The following is a 19,305-nucleotide window of genomic DNA, read 5'->3' on the forward strand; positions in this document are numbered from 1 at the left end:
TTAAATAAATTGTATGAAGTTTAGCACATTTACACAATAATGCTGCTCACTTGCAGTGACAATACTGCAGACACATGAAGAAGTGTGTAGAGACCAACGCACATCTGTTATGGATGATTATTCATCTCCCAGTCACTATACATGTCTTCTGAAATTCCCTGCCAGAGGGTTCTGCATTGCTGAAAGACCCCTTGACAAGGAAGGGGTTAAATATATGTTATAGCTGTACACATTTTTTAAAGTGCTGTATACAAGTGCAGATTAAGCTGTTTTAGGTCAAAGCCATCTGAATGTGTTCCTGTAGAGACACCGGGGGCAGCCATTAGCCATTGCCGGTGATAGGGCAGCCATTATTTGCAGTGTTGGTTTGCCGCCACCTATGTTTTGTTATGGGAACACTTCAACAGACGTCTAAGTAGAATGCAACTGCAAAGCATAAGACAACAAATAGGATTATATACATATACCATTTTATATACTGCATTCTGTATCATTTATAATGTTCACTTACGGAAATATTTCCCAACAGACTCGCAAAAAGATCAGTTTCTCCTTGGCAAAAAGACTCCGAGGTAACGTTTACTTAGTAAGGCTTCATCCACACAACCATATTAAAGGAGAAGTCTGCCCATTTTTAAAATATGGCAGCCGGCAGGGGGGAGTTTGATCAGGAGTACGAATTTACGTCTCCCCATGCCCGCGGTGAGCAGCCTGACCATGCTTGGTACCGCACCGGGCTCCGGGATCTGACACGTCACGACTAGAGTTGATCGAATCTCGGAAAATCCTAGATCGAACCTCGATTAAACCTAGGATTTCCTGAGGTTTGATCAACTCTAGTCACGACCTGGCTGATAGACTGAATGCTCAGCCAATCAGTGACTCAGGTGGGACACCACTCCAGTCACTGATTGGCTGAGCGGCCAGTCCATCAGCCGGGACAGGCATTTTTACCCAAGTCATGACGTCATTACAACTCAGGGGAAAATGTCTTCTGGTGGGGGTCCCGAGACCTGTCCTGCCGCTCACCACGGGCACTGGGAGAGGTAGGTCTGTACTCCTGATCAAATTCCCCCTTGCCAGATTTTAATAATGGCCAGACTTCTCCTTTACATGGGTCATCTGAGAAGATCAAAAATGTGCTTGATGGCTGGCACGGCTAAGGGTGTGTAAAGATATTAAGCATATAATCATCTCTAGTGGTCCCCTGCAACTGCTATTGATCTTCCCAGTGTTTGCTTCTTCCAGGTTCCTGTGAGATCCTGACCCCACGGAAACTGGGCCCCTCAGCCTATCGGTGGCTGCAGCAGTTTCCTGCAGGCAGTTATTATGGGGTCACAAAAACCCAGAAACTGGCTGAGGACCAGGAGAAGCATCAGCATGGCAGCTGCAGGGGACCAGGGGAGTTGAGTATAGCGTGTTTATGATTTTTACACCACCCCCAGCCATGGAGTAAATTTTTGTTCTCCAACATAAAACATGCACTGAACACCATATGGCGGTACACCAATCTTCTGTGCGCCATCATGAAGCCTCCTTTACATGACTGTGTAGATGAGGCCTTACAGGGCATGTTAGCGATGGAGGTTTCTTCTCTGCTAACTGAGTTACTGTATATAATACCTACCGCCACATTTCCTTTATCTGTCTTATTGAGTTCCATTGTTGAACAATTCCTTAAAGAACTCTGTCGAGCTAAAGCTGCATAGTGCATCACATTGATTGAAAGCGTCACTTTTATCAATTCTATTTAGCATTATGAAGCTGATCATTTATGGTGTAATAACATTCACTTCCAAATAATATCCACATTGCAAAATCTATTTGTTTCCAGAGCAAGGCTGTGTTCACACATAGTATTTCCATCATTTTTTTTTTTCCAACCAAAACCAGGAGTGGGTTGAAAACAGAGAAACTGGGCAAATCTTTCCATTGGAATTTTGCCCTGTTAGTTCCACTCACTATTTTGGTTGGAAAAAGACTGATGGAAATACTGTGTGTGAACATAGCCTAAGGCTGAGTTCACACCTAACTACAGCGCGTCACGCAGGCGGTTACTACTACAAGTTACTATAACTTGTCCCAGGGGAATCAAGGTAAAAAAAGAAAAAAAAAATTTCACATGTAAAAATCTGTCAATACGGCAACAGTTTGACCACTTCACAATAGTTACATGTGAACCCGACAACACAACCACCACAACATTAAACTGTACATAGAAATAGGGAAATAGCACAATATGCCCAATTACATTGCAAGATACTGCATAGAACTTATGGATCTCAGGAACAGGATAGCAATAATCATGAATCAGAAAATACAAAACCAATGATAATCTCTGATCAGTAATGCTTGTCACAGACATCCGGTGTGTGATCCAAGTGATTGAACGTCTTCAAAACCTGATGCCCCAAGTCCTTTCTGAGACGTCCCAAACTCAGCAGAGCTCTTCAGGTCTTCAGATAAACAACAAGAAGGTACTCAACCAGTTAACGTTAAAACAGAGCGCTCTTTCTCCTCTGCTCACTAATCCAGCTGCCGGGACTCACGTCCATTTGAAGCATCTTCATCACCCACTTGTCTTTGCGAGCACCATCAATGAATTCATCTAGAGATAACTGGCCTGCAAAGAAAGCCATAGATTAGTTACATGGGTGTGTAAACACATCGGAAGACATAGTCATAAAATAAAACTTAAAAACTAAAACAGAGATAGCAATAAAATAAAAATTGCTTGGTTTAAAAATAAATGATGTATTCCAGGGATGTCAAACTCAGGTCCTCCAGCTGTGGCAAAACTACAATTCCCATTGTGGTGTCCTACCATGGTGTTACTATTTTCAGATAAGTCTGTACTTATTGTACTAAAGTAGTGATGAAGGTAGTGATAAATTTTCGCCACTAGATGTCGCTGTAATAGATATGTGTATTCAGATGCTGCACACCTGGAGTGGGTAAAGTGTTATTGCTTGTTTGTGCGTTACATGGATCTGCGGACCAACAGGAATCTGTTCTTCATCTCTCCTATCCCCTCTCTCTTTACTTCTTCTGTTGCACTCTTTACCCACTCACAGTGTAATTTAGATACGCTGAGGAAGTAGTTCACATGGGTGGAAGAAGTGCATGGGTCTTTCGTGTTGCACATTGTAGAGGAAGGGAGCTAGCTATACAGCTCTCTACAGTGGTCCTCTCTGGGCCCTGGCCCTCTGCCAGGTCCCCTACTCAGTTCAATCTTTGTCAGAGCCCCGTATGGGTAGGACGTCAGACAGGATACAGCTAATAGTATTCTCCTCAGTGATGCAACACAACACTATGCAGTGTTAAACCCTTTTAAGGGAGGACAAGTCAGAGACAACCTCAACCCACGCCGTGGACTAGGAGAGTCACAGAGCAGGACAGTATCCCCAGACAGCAGTAAGCTAGAAACTGATCCAGATAGAACAAAGTTGCAGTAAGCCTAGGAACTCTATCTCGCAGCACGATTGTCAGCAGGGAACCCTCAGCATTCTGTTCATCCCAGGAAACAAGGTCTGGGCCTTGTGTCACCCTCTGGGACGGGTCCCCCAAATCTAGTGGGCATAAGGTGATGTGAAGACTCAAAAGTCAATACACGGGCACAAGTATTTTCTTCTTCTAAGTATTCTTCTACCTCATCCTCCAACCTCCCGGCAGAGCACAGTACTACTTGGGTTGGGACATCCTCCTCTCTGCTACTCTGCTTCTTTGTATCCTTCAACACGCTACTCAGTTAGCACGACTGTACTCCTCACTCTATTCCTGTTGCAGAACTGGTTCTCGTATTATCAAGTGTCTTATCAAGTGCTTTATCAAGAGAACTGTCAAGTGTGATTTATCTTGTCAATGCACAGCTGTATGTCTTGCTGCACACAAGTACCTTTCAAGTAAAAACAAGCTTATTTATGATTAAGAGCCTTCGAGATTCTTCGCCCCCACACCGACACAGTATACACTACAGCCTTGGGACATTAACCCTTTCTGTGGATGGCAGTTCCGATTGTCCGGGAGGGTCACTACACTACTCTGGCCATCCGTGATTACACTAACCCAAGGGACCCCGTAGCAGCCCAGCAGGACACTGACCACAGGGAAAAGGGGTACAGCCGGCCTCCTAAACTAAAAGTAGGTGTGCCACCACATCTGTGTGCCCACCAGGCACTGGCATCAAAAAGTAACATCCTAAGGTCCGGCTGTGTCTTGGCCAACCACCGGAGTGGCGTCACAGAATACCATCTAGCAAGTGACACGCCGATCCTCCGATATAACATCATCACCCGGGATTACCATAGCGTTTACCACGCCATTATTCCTGGACAGCCAAAGCTAGCTTTGGCTGTCCAGGCATGATATGATTGTAGTTTTGTACTAGCTGGAGGGCCTGAGTTTGACACCTGTGATGTATTCTAAAATGAAGAATTAATATAAAAAGTGTTGATATGTAGATGTATAGAGATATAGGGGGACATATATTAAGACCAGCATACTAGTATACTGGTCTTAAATTAGGCCCCACCCCCTTTCCCTCAGCCAAATTCAATAAGAGGCGCACGCCTCTTAGTGAATCCAACCGACCGTCGGCTTGACTCTGCGCCCGACGTACCAAATCTACACCTGATTCCAGCAGGTGTAGATTTGAATCATGATTTACGCAAATGAGGTGCAGGAGAAGGCCACACCTCCTCCCCGCCTTGACTTGCCCCACCTGCCCCCCTTGCCTGCCCAACGGGTGAGCAGGGGATATGGCAGGACTTCACCCTGGTGTATGGTGCAACAATGTATATTTACCACTACTACTATGTATACTATAGCTATCCATGTAACTCAGCCAGACCACTGCTTTTAGAGCAGAGTGGTGGTTGGTAATCTAGACAAAGATCTGTGTACAGTGGGAAAAAAAGAAAGAGGGCATATCAGGAGAAGGAGGCAAGTTTTCTTAATGAAATATTTGTATGTTTAGATCTTTTTCAAGAAGAAGGATAGCTGTTCACACAATTGTAAGGGCGCGTTCAGACTACGGAATCTGCGCAAAGAACATCCCGTGGATTCCGCCGCTCGCCCCCATGTGCTCCCACCTGTATCTCGGCCATAGACTCCATTCTATGGTCAGGCGGATTCCGCTGTCCGCCTTAAAGGGGTACTCCAGCGTGGGGGCACTTTTTCGCTGAGACCGGGGGGGAGGTGGCCGAAGGAAAAGATGTCCACTCACCTCCCTGGTTCCAGCGGCGGGTCCCGCATTGCGGTGCTCCGGTGCCCAGTTCCCGGCCGCTTCCGGGTGTCTGACGCGGGCCCGAGACGTGACGTCTCAGGTCCGCTCAGCCACTCAGTGAAGGAGTACCCCACGCTGGAGTACCCCTTTAAGAATGGACATGTCCAGACGGCGGAATCCGCCTGACCATAGAATGCAGTATATGGGACGGGCGGAGATGCGAGTGGGAGCACATGGGGGTGAGCGGCAGAATCCACGGAAGGTTCTCAGCATGAATTCCTTAGTGTGAGCATACCCTCCCTTACACAGATGCCCTGGCCTCACCACAGGTCTAACGACTTGAACAGAAGACATGATAGTTCACTAGGATGCTGTCAGTTCAGATCATTAGAGAGACCGCTGTATTACATTCATGTCACTGTGATCTTAATTTAGCGTTATTTCAGCAACCTACCATCTCCATTCTCATCCACCAACTGGAATATCCGATCCACCACTTCCTCTGGTGACAACAACGGAATCCGGTCTTCTTGGCCCTGGCGACAAACTTTCTTCAAGTTGTATATAGACTGAAATAAAAATGTACATATTTGATATAAAATACAAAACTATGTCAAGTGTACAGATGTATATATATCTGTGTATGTAGTTAGAGAAACTCATATCAGTAATCATAAACATCATAAGCATCACAATAATGGTAGGCCAAATAATGAGTAAGACTTATACTTTGTGTTAGCTGTTAGGTAACGTGAGATGTGACTTGCTCGAAAAAGAGGCATCTTGCCTGAACTAAGACTTACGGGTGCAAATTTAAAGTGGCCATATACCATCAATAACCATCATTTGGCCATCAGTTATCTCTCCTATCCTCCACATACAAAGAACGTTCAGTATGGCGAGCGTTTCTGTGTTTTCTATGGGGTAAGGGGTAAGCTGCTGCTTTGGCTCTGGCTTATCTCTCTCAGAACAAAGGAATCAGCCGGTGATTTTCCATCATGTCCTACGTCATCTGTTAGTAGACGGTCAGGAGAGCCCTATAGGCCTTATACCTACAGGTGAACATGCTTGCAGCAAAAGTACAAGGTGTATGGGGACCTTTAGACTAGATAGTCTCCAAGGCCCACAGGGTGAAGCTACCACGGACCCATTCTGATTATTATAAGCCCTGTTTCATGTTATGTAGGGTTTTTTTTTATTGCTTTATATGGCTCCCCATTGCTTTACTCATTTGGTCATGTTTCTGAGTGTTACATGTTCTGTCATGCCTTGTTGTTTCACTTATTTTTTCCACTCAGGTACATACATCCTAAATCATCCCCCCTCCTGGAGGCTAAGAATTCCTTCCATACTTGTTATTAGCTTTTTAGTCTCTTTCCCCTAGTCCTGAGCTGCTGCTTTCTGCTGAAGACACAGAAAACTGTGTAAGCTTTTCTTTCCATCTACCCCTCCTCGCCCTCCCTTCCGAGAGGGCTCATTAAACACACGTAAATACCGTCCCTGGCCAGTTGCATCAGCGCTTTGTAATGCCGGGAGGGTTATCACAGTTAGGTCATTAGCAACACTCCCGGCACTACAGAGTGCAGTACTGTGGGGGCTAACAACCAGGCGGGATAGCTACATGGGGGGGGACTACCGACTGGGCGGGTTACCTAACCGGGATGAACAGAGGGCACCACCATTTTATTATTTTTATTTATGGGTAGGGGGTGATACTTCTGTGGGCTGGAAGGGTGTTTTATGGGCCTGGGCTGCTTTTTAGTCCCTGTCTGGCCCTAAATACAAATAATGCTGGCAATAAGAAATATATGGAGATACAGCCGAAGGGATTTTTTATTTAGTTCCGTCGCCCAGGATTTCTATTCACTTTCATGTGCACGCATTTCATTTTTCCCAATTTATCTATCATAAGAAATTTGACAATTAAAAAAAAAGTGCATAAAGGTACATAAATATGTCACGTTTCCTGGTGTTCTGCCGGCTTCCTTTCACTTGGCAAATTATAAATATGTAATTTGGCAATGACTACTTTATACATGTGTAATTCTTGTAATGTACAGAACACTTTACCTCTACTATTTCTAGGAGCTCAGTTTTGTCTATACAGCCATTTCCATCTCTGTCGTACACCTTGAAAGTCCATTTCAGCTTGTGTTCCAGTTTCCCCCGTAAAACTAGGTTAAGAGCAGCCACATATTCCAGGAAATCTATGGTGTTATCCTAGAAATGACAAAAATATCAATTGATTTACAGTGTAACAATGATACATACTTTATATGTGTTGAGTGAACCTAACAAACTGTTCGGGTTTGGCAATGTTCTCCGAACTCGAACGCTCTGTATTTGAATTCCGGCGGCTGGAAAAGTTGGAAGCAGCTCTAGGGAGTCCTGGAAAATATGGATACAGCTATAGGCCATAGCCTGTATCCACGTTTCATGGCACACCTAGGGTGGCATCCAACTCCTCAAGGCAACAGGAGTCAAATGCTGAGCGTTGGAGTTTGGAGAACGTTGCCAAACCCGAACAGTTCAGCAAGTTCGCTCAAAACCAGTTTAAATGCCAGATATTGTGCGGTTCTAATAAAGTGAAGAAATATTTTTGTAATTCAAATAGAATGGATTTACAGTTTGCTATAGTTTCAAAGCTCATATAGGACCCACAGAGCTTAAATACGTTACATATGGTGGAAACACATTACATTGAGCACTACAATGGGGGAGAAAAACAGGCAAACAACATACAGGTACATTAGGATAGAGAAGCCAGTTTATACAAATCTGACATAAAAATTTGCATTTTCTTAGATTCCAGACCAGTCTTGGCTTGTGTGGTAAAAAGAGAGCGGACCATACATGCCTTGTCACCCTTTACGGAAATAAAAGTTATAAAAAACATTACATACATGGATTGGCCCCTTTGCTGCCACCAACTGGCTGTGTTGGGATCTGCAGGGAGGCACAGGCCCGGTTACATATTGCTATTCCCTTTTTAAGGCCCTATTCCACCAACAGATCAGACAACAGATTATCTGCCAAAGGTTTGAAACCAAACCCAGGAACGGACTATAATCAGAGAACAGGTCATAAAGGAAAGACTGAGATTTCTCCTCTTTTCAAATCCACTCCTGGGTTTGGCTTCAAATCTTTGGCAGATAATCTGTCGTCAGATCTGTTGGTGGAATAGGGCCTTTAGTGTGTTATTCATTGCTGACTGCATCTTTTATACGAGCATTTATATCATTGCTGCACCAGCACATCTTCCTGTGTTATTAAGGGTCCATTTACACAGAAAGATTATCTGACAGATTATCTGCCAAATATTTTAAGACAAAGCCAGGAGTAGATTAGAAAAAAGGAAAAATCTCAGGGTTTCCTTTATGACCTGATCTCTGTTTATCGTCTGTTTCTGGCTTTGGCTTCAAATCTTTGGCAGATAATCTGTCAGATAATCTTTCTGTGTAAATGGACCCTTATGGTCCTTTTACACGGAACGATTGATAGTTCGTTTTTGCACGATAACGGTCGAATTCGAACGATAAGCGTACGTGTAAACGCAGCGAATGATCAAACGACGAGCAAATAATCGTTCATTTTGATCTTTCAACATGTTCTCAAATCATCGTTGATCGTTCGCAAAAAATTCGCAGATCGTTCAGTGTAAACAGTCTTTCAGCGATTTCATCTATGTGTGAGATAAGCTTAAGCGATCGCAAAACGATCGCATAGCGAATTTTCCGTACGATGTATCGTTCCGTCTAAACGCTGATCGTTATAAAAAAAAAATTGTTCATTCAAAATCTTTAATCATGCGATCGGGCGAATTATCGCTCCGTGTAAAAGTACCATTACAAGTTAATGATCCTTGAAGAGGCTCTGCAAACAAGCTCACCTGCAGTGCTGTGTCAGTCCATGTTAAAGGGCCTTTAAAGGGGTTCCAAAAACATGGCCACTTTCTTCCAAAAACAGCACCACTCTTGTCTCCAGTTTGGGTGCAGGTTTTGTAACTAAGGGTGCGTTTACACAGAGAGATTTATCTGACAGATTTTGGAAGCCAAAGTCAGGAATGGATTTGAAAAGAGGATAGATCCCAGTCTTTCCTTTATGACCTGATCCCTGTTTATAGTCTGTTCCTGGCTTTGGCTTCAAAGATCTGTCAGATAAATCTGTCTGTGTAAACGCACCGTTAGTTTCATTGACGTGAACGGAGCTTAAATTACAAACCACACCTGAACTAGAGTGGTGCTGTCTCTGGAAGAAAGTGGCCATGTTTTTCTAATGCTGGGTAACCCCTTTAAACCCAGAGGTAAAGAGAAGTCTCAGCTATTCCCGTGTCTTTCTGGAGAGGCACATTACATTGCCTTTCCACCTAACCACCCAAATGGATTGTACAGCGCTACTTTCAATATAAAGACAGCTAGAATATTCTTACTCTGCTGGCATTTTAGGACAAAGCAATCAAATAAATGCTGACATTTTTCTATCGTCAATAGGGGGCGCTCCCTGTATATAAATCTATTATTAAGCTCCGGCACTAGCACTAGGTCATTTTGCTCATGCATGCAAAGTAATATGTCCGGCACTACGCCCGGGTTAATGGGTTGTCTACACAAAGTAAAATATAAAAAAAATATACAAATGGATACAACAATATGCATTACAGATACTGTACACGTAAATGTAAGAACCCTAAAATAGTACCATAATTCTTACCTAGTCATAGATACACTTATAAATGCTGCAACACTGCCACCTAGTGAGCTAAAGAAGCATTACCCATCCAATGAAACACAGCCAGACTAAAGAGCATCATGCACAATATTAATATACAACGCAGCATATCACAGGCCTAAGTTCTAATGTGCTGTACATGCAAGAAATGACCAATGAGTTTTCGCTGATCACAAATAATTTGTCCGATGATCGGAATGGTTTTAATGATCATTTTCAAACATATTCGAACGTGCAAAAGTTTATCTTGCGACTGATTGAGTAGGGTTTAAAACGTTGTGAAATTGTCAGTGAAGGGAGGGTGACAGGGTCCAGTGTTTTAGCACTATAAGGAGTCACTATAAAGAGTCCTTTTTAGGGCTAATATATATATATATATATATATATATATATATATAGTCTTTGCATCTGATAATCTGCACGCACCAAAATGTACACTTCTACTGTATGTTTGTTATTTGTTCATGATTGTTCAGCAAACACAAACCAAACCGATCGCAATCATTTTTTTTTATGTTCGTGTTCAGAATCCAAACGGAACATCAGGATGTTCGCTCATCACTACCTGCTGAAGACACAAAAAACTGTGTGTGAGCTTTTCTCTCGGTCTCCCCTTCCCTTCTGAGACATCTGATGTAAACAAGTCCCAACTTTGTAGCAACTTGACCTCAGATGAACCCTCCCGGCAATACAAAGAAGCTACAAAGTTGCAGGTAAAGCCTGCCAGGGACTTGTTTCCATCAGCCTTTTCGCAAGAGAGGGGGGAGGAGGGGAAGATGGAGAGAAAAGCACACACAGATTTTGGTGTTTTCAGCAGAAAGTAGCAGTTCGGTACTGGGGAAAGGAGACTGAATAGATAATAATAGGTATGGAATGAATTGTAAAAGCGACTCTGTCCCCCCAAAACCACTTGTACCATGAGATAGCTGCTTTTAATCCAAGTTCTGTCCTGGGGTCCATTCAGCAGATGATGCAGTTATTGTCCTAAAAAACTATTTTTAAACTTGCAGCCCTGTGCCAAACTGGCGTGGCCTAGAGTGTGTGCATTAGGCTGGCACCTGTGTAGTGTTTACTGCAGAGGAATAGGAAAAATCCTGCCAGTGGCATTCCTAATGATGAAGAGGGTGGGGAGGAGGGATGGATGGGTGGTGCAAAGTTAGGGCACAGATACTTTAGACCATGCCAGTTTGACACAGGGCTGCAAGTTTAAAAGTAGTTTTTTAGGACAACTGCATCACCTGCCGAACGGATCCCAGGACAGATCTTGGATTAAAAGCAGCTATCCGAAGGCACAAGTGGTTTGGGGGGGTCAGATTGTGGGTATAGAGTCAGTTTAAGTCTCACCATGGGTAGCAACATATCAAAAGTTATGTTTTGGTGGAATACCCCTTTAAGTATTAATAACTAAATCACTGTCCCACTAGGAGTATAAAAGAATAATAGTGCTGTAACAAAACTGTAAAACACCTTGTATACAAAAATTAGATCATATTTATGCAGAAAATCCATCTAAATCGGGTTCACCTATATCTAATGCCTGACTAGACTGACACTATCTTACAATGACATCTTAACAGAGACTTGTTAAGTACAGATTTGTTGAATGCAAGCATAATACTCAGCTTCTTGATATATATATATATATATATACATATATATATATATATATATATATATATATATATACACGCTCACTGGCCACTTTATTAAGTACACCATGCTAGTAACGGGTTGGACCCCCTTTTGCCTTCAGAATTGCCTCAATTCTTCGTGGCATAGATACAACAAGGTGCTGGAAGCATTCCTCAGAGATTTTGGTCCATATTGACATGATGGCATCACACAGTTGCCGCAGATTTTTCGGCTGCACATCCATGATGCGAATCTCCCGTTCCACCACATCCCAAAGATGCTCTATTGGATTGAGATCTGGTGACTGTGGAGGCCATTTGAGTACAGTGAACTCATTGTCATGTTCAAGCAGAAATCGAGACTCATCAGACCAGGCAACGTTTTTCCAATCTTCTACTGTCCAATTTCGTTGAGCTTGTGCAAATTGTAGCCTCAGTTTCCTGTTCTTAGCTGAAAGGAGTGGCACCCGGTGTGGTCTTCTGCTGCTGTAGCCCATCTGCCTCAAAGTTCGACTTACTGTGTGTTCAGAGATGCTCTTCTGCCTACCTTGGTTGTAACGGTTGGCTATTTGAGTCACTGTTGCCTTTCTATCAGCTCGAACCAGTCTGCCCATTCTCCTCTGACCTCTGGCATCAACAAGGCATTTCCGCCCACAGAACTGCCGCTCACTGGATGTTTTTTCTTTTTCGGACCATTCTCTGTAAACCCTAGAGATGGTTGTGCGTGAAAATCCCAGTAGATCAGAAGTTTCTGAAATACTCAGACCAGCCCTTCTGGCACCAACAACCATGCCACGTTCAAAGGCCCTCAAATCACCTTTCTTCCCCATACTGATGCTCGGTTTGAACTGCAGGAGATTGTCTTGATTGTCTTGTCTTGAGTTGCCGCCATGTGATTGGCTGATTAGAAATTAAGTGGTAACTTGCAGTTGGACAGGTGTACCTAATAAAGTGGCCGGTGAGTGTATATGTATATATATATATATATATATATATATATATATATATATTTTATTTTTTTTATTTTTTTTTATATATATAATAATTATTTTTTTTTAATAACTTTATGTTCAACAATAAACATAATGGTTGTATCAAAAGGTTTCCGCTCCTGGTTACACTCCTGATTTCGATTTCCCGATTTGAAAAAAATATGACCAAAAGACTGACAGAAATACTGTGTGTGAACATAGCCCATCTGTGTTGGCTGTAATGGCTCCTGTTTGAACACATTCCCTATTCTATGAGTACTCTATAGTTGGGGCATGTCCTTATCTAAAATAGATGGAGAACAAAAGGATCAGCCATGGCTTAATCCAGCCAATCAAGCAAGAAATCTTCTGGCCGAACAAATCGAAGATTCCCAATTCCTTATTCCCCAACATTTGCCATTGGGGTACTTTCAAGAGGCCTCCATGTACATGAGCATTTTCGCTACTACTGCCTCTCTCTTATGCATATCCTTCTTCAGCTGGATCAAGGTCTAATGGGCTAAATTCACGAAGGTTGTTAAATGAAAAAAAAAAATTACATTGATTTCAATGGAATCCCGCCGGAGTATATACACTCTGGCTGGGATTCCTTGCGGCCACATCAAAAACTGCACAAGACTGACAGAGCAATGCAATAACGAATACGCCCGCATCCCAATTCTAAAAAAATTAAATTAATGGGGTACTCCGGCGCTGATTAAAAAAAAAGTCAATCAATCAAACATAGTTTTCACATTTACCATCCCTTCTGAGTCTGTCTCCGTTTGAATTTCCCGCTGTTTGCAGGTCCCTGAAGCTCCAGTTGGTGGCTTCATTTTTTCTTCACTTCCTGGTTTGGGCTATCCCATGATGCACTTTGTCTCCTGTAATGTCTAATTGACTCTGTAAAACTGTTAGATGGCTTACAGCTTGTTCAGCCAATGAGAGCTTTGCAACCTGAGTCATCTGACAAAGGGAGGCTGGCCTAACAGGGCTTAGACCCGCCTCCTTCTTGATGATGTCATAGTTACAAAATGGCTTCCACAGAGCAACCTGGGGTCAACAGTCATTGGGTAAGAATGAGTTTACTTCACTTCCTGGTGGGGGATGGAGGGGGGAAAAGATAGGGAAGGGGGGCAGATAGGTGATTGAAGCATATTACAAAGTTATATAACTTTGTAATGTGTTTCAATTACTGGGAAAAAGCTTTTCGCTGGAGTACCCCTTTAAGTTCATATGGCTGGTACTGAACTTTACTGACAACGGCCGTTCTGTGACAGCATGTGAACCCGCCCATGCACTGCATCATAAGGGTTCATTCATACTACGGAATAGGCGCAAAAACTTCAAGCGGATTCCGCCAGGCGGCCTCCGCTTGAAGTTCTGACATGTCAATTTTGTGGGCGGACGGGCAGATATTGAGTCTATGGAACATGTGGAACTTCAAGTGGAGGCCGCCTGGCGGAATCAGCTTGAGGTTTCCACACGAATTCCGTAGTACCCTTATGGAAGAATTATAGAGAAACCTTAGGCTCTATTCACATTGTGTGTTGCAAGAACATGTCAGGAGGATCTGATGGCCAAGCATAGGCTTGCAACTTCATATGAATGACGCTTTACGGGAAAGTCAAGAAAAGAAAAACATTGTGAATATTCCTGTAGGGCTGGTTCATTGCCCAGTCTGTTCTTGAAGAGGGAATGCGGAGAAAGACAGAACAGCCAAGTAAAGTGCCTAATATTAAGGAGGAGGATGAGCATGATTTATGACCCTGTACAGGAGATCGGAGGTGTGCAAGCACCTGGATACACACGTGTTCGGTTTACACATGATGTGAACAAGTTCTAGCAAAGCTTAAACCTACGGTATAGGACAATTCACAATGGCTTCCTTGTTTTACAGAATACTAAAGACTGGTAATCCATTTTCTTTCACAGAAAAAATATTACCGTACATACAATTTTACCAGTAAAATGAAAGTAGTAAGCAGTGTTAAGTTTGTGTTAATTATTAATCTCTGTTAGCTCTCACATGTCACAGATCATAGACTTGCATCAGCAACTGCACTCAGCTATTATTATTTTGGGTGTTTTTTTTGTTTGTTTTTTTGTCATTTTGTCATTTTAGAGGAATTGTTCAGGATTGGGGGAAAAAACCTCCACATTTGCCCCCAGAAATAGTGTCAATCTTAGGCCTTATTCACACGTTCAGTAAAGTTGTCCGTAATTGCGGATCTGTAATCACGGTTCAACTTAGAGCACATTGATGTATATTTGGCTTTTCATTCAGTCCGTGTTAATTTTGATCCGTATTCCATTCCGTAAAAGAGAGTGCGGATTGTGATTGCGGTACGGATTACCAATAGTGGTCTATGGGATCCGTATTTTTTACAGACGTCACAGATGTCACATGGCTCAAATCTATGCAAACTAGTACTATTCACATTTTGCGGAAATGGATGCAAATACGGATGAATTTATACAGACCACAGAGTAGAAATAGTGGGAGGTTTTGCAGTCCAGAAAAATTACTGAACGTGTGAATGAGGCCTTAGGGTCTTATTAGACAAAGCGATTTTTAACGACTAACGATAAATGATCACAAACGAGATTGTTAATCGTTAACCTGAAATCATTTACCATATTACAAAGAACGATAGTCGTTAGTTACAATGGTTACTACGATCGTTTACTCCACCAGATCCCAACAAAAGAAGGAACAATGTGCAATTACACTGAATGATTAGTGAGCGAATGCGGAATTACAGCGAACAATTGATGATGATTTTTAGGGTCAGATTTAAATCAACGATCAACAACACACAAACGATTTTTCGATCATTGCCTGCAATTACACAGGCAAATATCATTTAAATTTGAACAATATAACGATTTTCTGTGTGACAATCATCCAGTGTAATAGGGCCCTTAGGCTAACTGTATAGAGAGTAAAGAAAAAGAGATATAGCAGGACAGCGCCTCATGTAACCCTGTGGATTAAAGGGTGGGTCCCACTTAAATGCCCAAAGTTAGAGTCTCACCCTTGTTAGAAACTTCTCAGACTGAATCAAGGAAGGGGAAATGTCCCAGAAACACAGTATTGCTTTTTAATGTGTTTTATGCAATACAATTCCATGTAAACTAACCCCTGGAGGACCTGGAGATCTTCCAGCAGTGCCAGACGAGGGTCTTTTATCCTGCAGACTCTTAGGGCCCTATTACACGGGACGATTATCATGCGAAAAATTTGTTTGTCTGTGATTGTTGATTTAGATCTGAACCTAAGATTATCGCTAATCGTTCGCTGTAATTCCACATTCGTTCGCTAAAGTTCCGCATTTGTTCACTAATCGTTCAGTGTAATTGCACATTGGCCATTATTTTGCTGGGATCAGATGGAGTAAGCAATCATAGTAACGATCGCAATAATGATCGTAACTATCGACCATCATTCTGTTTAATATGGGGAACGATTTCAGGTTAACGATAAACAATCTCGTTTGTGATTGTTTATCGTTAGTCGTTCATCGTTAAAAATCGCTCTGTATAATAGGACCCTTAGGCTAGGGCTACAACCAAAATATTTAGTTTGACTTGTTTGCGCCGTATTGTTGAGCACCTTCACATGGGTTTTGACTTGGCCGTTAAAAAGTCAAATTGCAGAGATCTTCTGAGCAAGTTTCGGTTGCACACCAGTTCTATTGAGTCAGTGGTGGCAAGGTCATATTGGGGGAGACTTATCAAACTGGTGTAAAGTAAAACTGGGCCAGTTGCCCCTAGCAACCAATCAGATTCCACTTTTCATTTCTCACAGACTGTTAAATGAAAGGTGGAATCTGATTGGTTGCTAGGGGCAACTAAGACCATTCTACTTTACACCAGTTTGATAAATCTCCCTCATTCAGTTTGTAATCTGTAACCAAAAATGCATTAAAGATTTTTTTTTTTTAACTGTCCCATTGAAGTAGCATGTGTCGCAAAGCATGTTGTGTGACCAAAGTCTACCTCGTTCATGTGTTGTTTCTGGCATTAATTCAAATGAATCAGGTGGAATTGTAATATTAGACATAGACAAGGAACAGGCATGGTCTATGTTCACAATGTGTAAATTTATGAATAGAATATTCTCAGAATATTAGCAAAAAATTGCATATTCACCTGGTACTGATGAGACGTAAGCCTGCACTTGTTTGTGCGACTTTTTCAAAAATCGTAAATGATAAATTTTGCACCAATTTTTCCCGGATTCAAAACAGGCAGATTAAAAAAATCTAAAAAATATTTGCCTGTCGAATACTGGTTTATAAATAAAACTTACCAAAAATGGGTGAAAAATCCAATTATTCACCTAAATATAGACACAAAGCCCTTGATAAATATCCACCATAGTGTATTGAACGTGGACGTCAAAGTAATGTCCATGACAATTATTTGTGGGCGTTATTTTGCAAACAATGGACGTTATTTTTAGTTGTTAAAAAAAAAATAATAATTCCACTGTCCACTTACAACTAAATTGAATGACCCTTCAAAAAAGAACCATACCCAAAAGGGCCAGAAGTAGAATAATGTACCAACAGGCGTTTGTGTTAAAAATTTTAAAAACTATTGAAAATGGTAAAAAAAAGTTAACACAAAGGAGGGAATTTACCAGGTCTTATACCAATATTTTAGCATGATTTGCGCAATTTTTCAGGGCCATCTTCACTTACAGTATCTATGCTTTGGTGCTTTTGTTTCTTGTTTGCTAGTTTTGCTTTCTGACAGATGATAGGGGCGAGGCTAAGCTAGAGTAAGGGTTATAGGCATATTTATTATTTGGAAACTCATAAAAAAAGGCAGGTTTGCCACATTTGGAATGCTCAAAAACTGGCATAAAGTATTCAAAAAATTGTAAATTACCCCAAAGAGTTTGAGAGAGCTGCAAATGTTTTAACTATATAATAAATGATCTATATTTACATGACATAAAAGGCGGAGCGGGAAGGCACGCCATTGCCAAAAAAGCTCTGGTGCTTCTTTCCCAAAAAACAAAATTGTTAAACAGTTAAAATCCAACATGTCATCCCCTTCTCTCCTCATCATCATCATCTGTAACCTGTAGGTAATAAAGAGAAAGTCATCTGTCGGTGGAAAACCAAGAGCCCCCATACACATTGCAGAGTGAGTTATGCTACGTTTACACGGAGCGATAAGTCGCCCAATCGATCGTTTAACCATTTTAAAGCATCGATTTCATTTTTATAACGAATAGCGTTTAGACGAATAAATCGTTAGAAAAATCGTAAGAAAATTCATAAGAAAAATCGTTAATGCAATCGTTTTTAAAATCGCTTAAGCCTATGAACGACGATTTGAGAATATGTTGAAAGATCAAAATGAATGATTTTTCGCTCATCGCTTGATCGTTTGCTGTGTTTACACGGAACAATTATCGCTCAAATGCGATCGTTATTGCGAAAATTCGAGCGATAATCGTTCCGTGTAAACGCAGCAATAGTCAGTCCCACTAACATTGGTGGGATAATTGTTCACTTAAGTGTAAAGATATAGGGGCAGGTACTTTTTATGGGCTGCACTAATTTTTATGGTTGTGTGCAAAAATAATCATTAGGCGCAAGTGCCTTGATAAATCTTGCACAATTTTTTGCCTACAAAAACTACTGCTTGACTTTTAAAAAAAAATGCTACACTATGCTATGGTAGGAGTGGAGTACTGCCACACAATATTTCGCAAAAAAAAAAATTTAAAAATTGCAGTGGTTTCCATTACCGTATATACAGACAAGACATTTCAGCTAATGTAAGAGATTACAACCTGGGTGTTGAGTAATTCTCTCCGTTCCCTCGTTACCTAGAGAAATCATTTAATCACGTAACTAGTTCTAATTTTATTCCGAGTCCATAGACCACTGTGTGCTCACATTATAGGATTCAGACTTGGTTGAAGAAGACTTACCCCATTTTTATCAAAAGCTCTGAACATGTGTTCCACATAGTCTGCTGCTTCTTGGTTGTCTTGAACTCCAAAGAAACGTTTGAATTCATGCATAAACAGAGTCCCGCTAGGACACTCCACAACAAACTTCTTATACCATTCCTGGAGCTCAGCCACGTCTATTTCCACCCTGTTAGACTCCTCACTAAGGTGCTGCCCCATCTTGAGAAATCCCTTCTACGGCACTCTTCTCGGTCTTTCTGTCCTTCTTCACTGAATGACCTTGTGACCTTTTGTTAGTCTTCAAAAATGAGCCAATATTAATATGGTGCCACCCATACGGCTTTGTTGCTCGGCCTCCGCAAACCACATTCCGAGAGTTTCTGTCTTGAAGGAATGGAGAAGATGAAGAACAGAAGTCCAATTGTTCTTTTTCCTCGATTTACAAGAAGAAATTGCTGTTTCCAGTCGATGTATGTTGAAAACCGTCTGTTAAGAAATACAAAAAAGGTTGTGAAAATACCCAATTTCCATTAGATTTCTTCTTTCAAATGTTAGACTGGATTTCGTGAATTCACATACAAGCCAAACATGTTTAATTTGTCCTCCGGGGAATATGTTTCTCGGTCCATCCTCGTCAATAGCTTTTATCTGTAATAGAGATGACTATAAAAGAGGTCCAAGGAGCAACTTAACCTTGATATTAAAAAAAAATCAGGAATTGTCATTAGTCCTCCTAGTCTTTCAGTAGTTATGTGCCTGTCCCCGGATAATGCTCTGTCTGGTCTGCACAAGGAGACAATGAAGGAGTTGACT

General features: G+C 41.7%; 1 protein-coding gene across 2 annotated transcripts; it reads right to left on the minus strand.

The window, feature by feature from the left end:
• GUCA1B (guanylate cyclase activator 1B) lies at positions 1–19,018 on the minus strand. 2 transcript variants are annotated; one of them, XM_069944359.1, is made up of 5 exons: positions 18,511–18,694; positions 17,514–17,649; positions 7,295–7,444; positions 5,679–5,793; positions 1–2,623 (listed from the first exon to the last, which is right to left on the minus strand). In XM_069944359.1, the coding sequence occupies exons 1-5, from the start codon at positions 18,597–18,599 to the stop codon at positions 2,496–2,498; spliced, it is 618 nt and encodes a 205-aa protein (XP_069800460.1). In that variant the 5' UTR covers positions 18,600–18,694; the 3' UTR covers positions 1–2,495. The 2 variants fall into 2 exon arrangements, with proteins under 2 accessions (XP_069800460.1, XP_069800461.1); XM_069944360.1 differs by lacking the exon at positions 17,514–17,649 and having other exon boundaries at positions 18,511–19,018.
• Between the last annotated feature and the right edge of the window lie 287 nt (positions 19,019–19,305).

The sequence above is a fragment of the Dendropsophus ebraccatus genome, chromosome 11 (genome assembly GCF_027789765.1).
Source record: "Dendropsophus ebraccatus isolate aDenEbr1 chromosome 11, aDenEbr1.pat, whole genome shotgun sequence".
Taxonomy (NCBI): Eukaryota; Metazoa; Chordata; class Amphibia; order Anura; family Hylidae; genus Dendropsophus; species Dendropsophus ebraccatus.

Coding starts and splice junctions, on each gene's coding strand:
- GUCA1B (XM_069944359.1), bottom strand. CDS start 18,599: ATGAATTCAAACGTTTCTTTGGAGTTCAAGACAACCAAGAAGCAGCAG. Junction 7,445..17,513: donor CGCTCCGCCTTTTATGTCAT/GTAAATATAGAT, acceptor TGTCATTTCTAG/GATAACACCATAGATTTCCT. Junction 5,794..7,294: donor AGCTCCTAGAAATAGTAGAG/GTAAAGTGTTCT, acceptor TTTTTATTTCAG/TCTATATACAACTTGAAGAA.